General features: G+C 36.3%; 1 protein-coding gene across 1 annotated transcript; it reads left to right on the forward strand.

Annotated features, from left to right (window-relative positions):
* Positions 1 to 417: 417 nt before the first annotated feature.
* On the forward strand, positions 418 to 2,380 carry LOC104708402 (protein MAINTENANCE OF PSII UNDER HIGH LIGHT 1). Its single transcript, XM_010424964.3, has 3 exons — positions 418 to 781; positions 1,039 to 1,176; positions 1,841 to 2,380. Exons 1-3 carry the CDS (start codon positions 614 to 616, stop codon positions 2,228 to 2,230), a joined length of 696 nt encoding a protein of 231 aa, XP_010423266.2. The 5' UTR covers positions 418 to 613; the 3' UTR covers positions 2,231 to 2,380.
* Positions 2,381 to 2,717: the final 337 nt, after the last annotated feature.

Below are 2,717 nucleotides of genomic sequence, written 5' to 3' on the forward strand. Positions count from 1 at the left end.
TTTTGGTTTATTTTTTAATCGTATATTTCTGTTTTGATTATTTATATTTATAACCGTTTAACATTTTCTTTTATAAAATGTCATATTTTCATTACAACTCTTCTTTATGTTTCTTTTTTTAGATATGTGGATCTGAGTACATTAAATTTTATTTAAAAAATACAATTATCTATCATATGTTTATAGTACTAATCATTATTTATATAATCATAAAGATTTTTTTAATCATATGTCTATAGCATTAATTATTATTTATTTAATTACATGTGAAGGTAACATTATTTTTAAGAATATTTATCAATTAATATATAAACAAAGTTTTAAAAATTTGTACATTTTGACATTATTATTAATTATCTTTATAAAAATAATTAATTAAATAAATTTGTAATAACTATTTGATTAAAATGAACTCCCCCGCGATATTGCGGGGGCACAATACCTAGTAAAAATAATAATTTTGTGGGTTTGGCAGTTACACGCGTAGTAAGGCTAGTGAAAAAGCCCACCACACACAGCTTTCGTCTCTCTCTTTATCTTCTTCTCTGTTTCTGAGAAAGATAGAACAAACAAACAAACCCAAGAATCTTCTCCGAACCTGACTGATCAAACCATGTCGAACGTTTTGCTATCCCCAAACGGCTACGTCTTTGCATCCCCCAAACCTCTTGTCAGATTCCTCAATCCAAAGTCCGGTGGACGGAAACTTCTCGTCTCCGTCGTCAGAGCTTCTTCCGATGATGCTGATTGTAATGCCGAAGAATGTGCTCCCGAGAAAGAGGTAGGTAACTCAATCCCTTCTCTTTTAACAAGAAGCTTTGAATCTGTATCTGCTTCGTTCTTTGCTATTGGGTTCTTACAAAGAGTCAGCCTTTTCCTATAAGATTTTAGTATTTAAGTCTCCAAGACTGGTTACTTAGTGAAACCTTCAATAGAATTGGTGTTTATGAGAATTGAAGTTATTACAAAAAGTGGGTTTCTTTTTTACAATTGAAGTGATGTTATTGATGGGGGTTTGGTGGCTGAAACACACAACAGGTTGGAACTGTGAGTATGGAATGGTTAGCTGGAGAGAAGACTAAAGTGGTGGGAACATTCCCACCTCGGAAGCCTCGTGGTTGGACTGGCTATGTTGAGAAAGATACTGCTGGTCAGACTAATGTTTACTCTATTGAGGTTGGTACCTCTTTCATTCTCCCATCTATCTATCCCCACTGTTTTAGGAGGTTATCTGTATTTCCTAGTAAGTTTCAGACTTTAGTACATGTTAGGGAAACAGTGAGACTCATCCAAAACTGATTAGAATTTGGATGGATATATAGCGATATAGGTTTTCAATTGAGAGAATAAAGCTTCAAACTTTGCTGAGGAAAGGGTTGTTATGTTTTTGTGATATGCATTAGAATGTAGTGGATGCATAACAACAACAAGAAATTTAGGGGTCTTTGACCAGTTAGCTTGTTTTGTGAGCCTTTTGGAAATCTCTTCAACAAATTTGCAAGATACATTTGGCTCTTTCTTTGAGTTTGATCTTAGGTTCTTCACTGCAATTGCTGAATCAAGGATAAGAAAGAAAATTATGCTTCTTGATCTTATCAGTTTGGTGTTATATTTGGTCTCCTTTGATATATATTATTTTTTTGGGTGTTTCCTTTTTATTTGTTTCATTATTCTGTCAAAGATCTTCACTTCCACGGAAGATGCATTAGCTTTAGACAAAAGATGTCATGAAATCTTGCATCTTCTTGAGATGGGACTCTTGATCTAATACTATTGGCTTTTTCTTATTGGCTCAATTCTATTGCTTTTTGCTGATGAATAGCTTTTCTTGTCACTTTAGCCTGCAGTATATGTTGCAGAGAGCGCGATAAGCTCAGGTACTGCAGGATCTTCATCTGATGGGGCTGAGAACACAGCAGCAATCGTAGCAGGCATTGCCCTTATCGCAATCGCTTCAGCTTCCTCTATACTCCTCCAAGTCGGCAAAGATGCCCCGTCTCGACCAAAACCAGTGGATTACAGTGGTCCGTCTCTTAGCTACTACATCAACAAGTTCAAGACTTCAGAAATTCTTGCCCCCTCCGTCATAGACGCTCCGCCAGTGGCCGAGCAAGAAACCTCACTACCAGAAACTCCACCGGTGGCTCAGCAAGAACCCTCACTGCCGGAAACTATGGCCAGTGACGCTCAGCCGGAGGCGTCTTCTGTTCCAACAAGTAGTGCCTCTTAGGGGGCTACCATAGGATTATATATGTTGTGTAAAGATGAGATGAAGCATAGACCAATATCATGCATTCTGTTAATATTCGGATATATATGTATACACTCTTCTCTATGAGTTGGCCATTTAATCAAATTTAAAATCCTAATAATTTTGCTATATGGTTCCTGCCTTTCTTTTACCCTGTCTGGAGAATTGGTCCGTATACAAAAAAGATGTTGTTTCTCTTCTAGGTTGTCCTTTTATTTTAACAAGTAAATTAACTATGTCTTGAGTTTACACCATATGGATGTATTACAAAGGCATTAAACGGTATATATACGGCTCTGTCTCTCTATATGTTGGACGAGCCAAGAGATCTCGACTATAGTTGTGGAGGTTGAGAAACGTTTCTTTGTTATCTTGATTGCAATGAAGATCCTAGAAACTGTATAGATATCCCCTAACTCTCCCAAAGCCAAAAAAAGACTCGTAAGACTTATCTTCATCATCAATA

This window comes from Camelina sativa, chromosome 8, assembly GCF_030686135.1.
Source record: "Camelina sativa cultivar CO46 ecotype springtype chromosome 8, ASM3068613v1".
In the NCBI taxonomy this organism is placed as follows: Eukaryota; Viridiplantae; Streptophyta; class Magnoliopsida; order Brassicales; family Brassicaceae; genus Camelina; species Camelina sativa.

Excerpts from the sequence above, each read along its gene's own strand:
- LOC104708402 (XM_010424964.3), top strand. The coding sequence starts at position 614 with ATGTCGAACGTTTTGCTATCCCCAAACGGCTACGTCTTTGCATCCCCC. Across the intron at positions 782-1,038 it reads AATGTGCTCCCGAGAAAGAG|GTTGGAACTGTGAGTATGGA; the intron begins GTAGGTAACTCA and ends AACACACAACAG. Across the intron at positions 1,177-1,840 it reads CTAATGTTTACTCTATTGAG|CCTGCAGTATATGTTGCAGA; the intron begins GTTGGTACCTCT and ends TTGTCACTTTAG.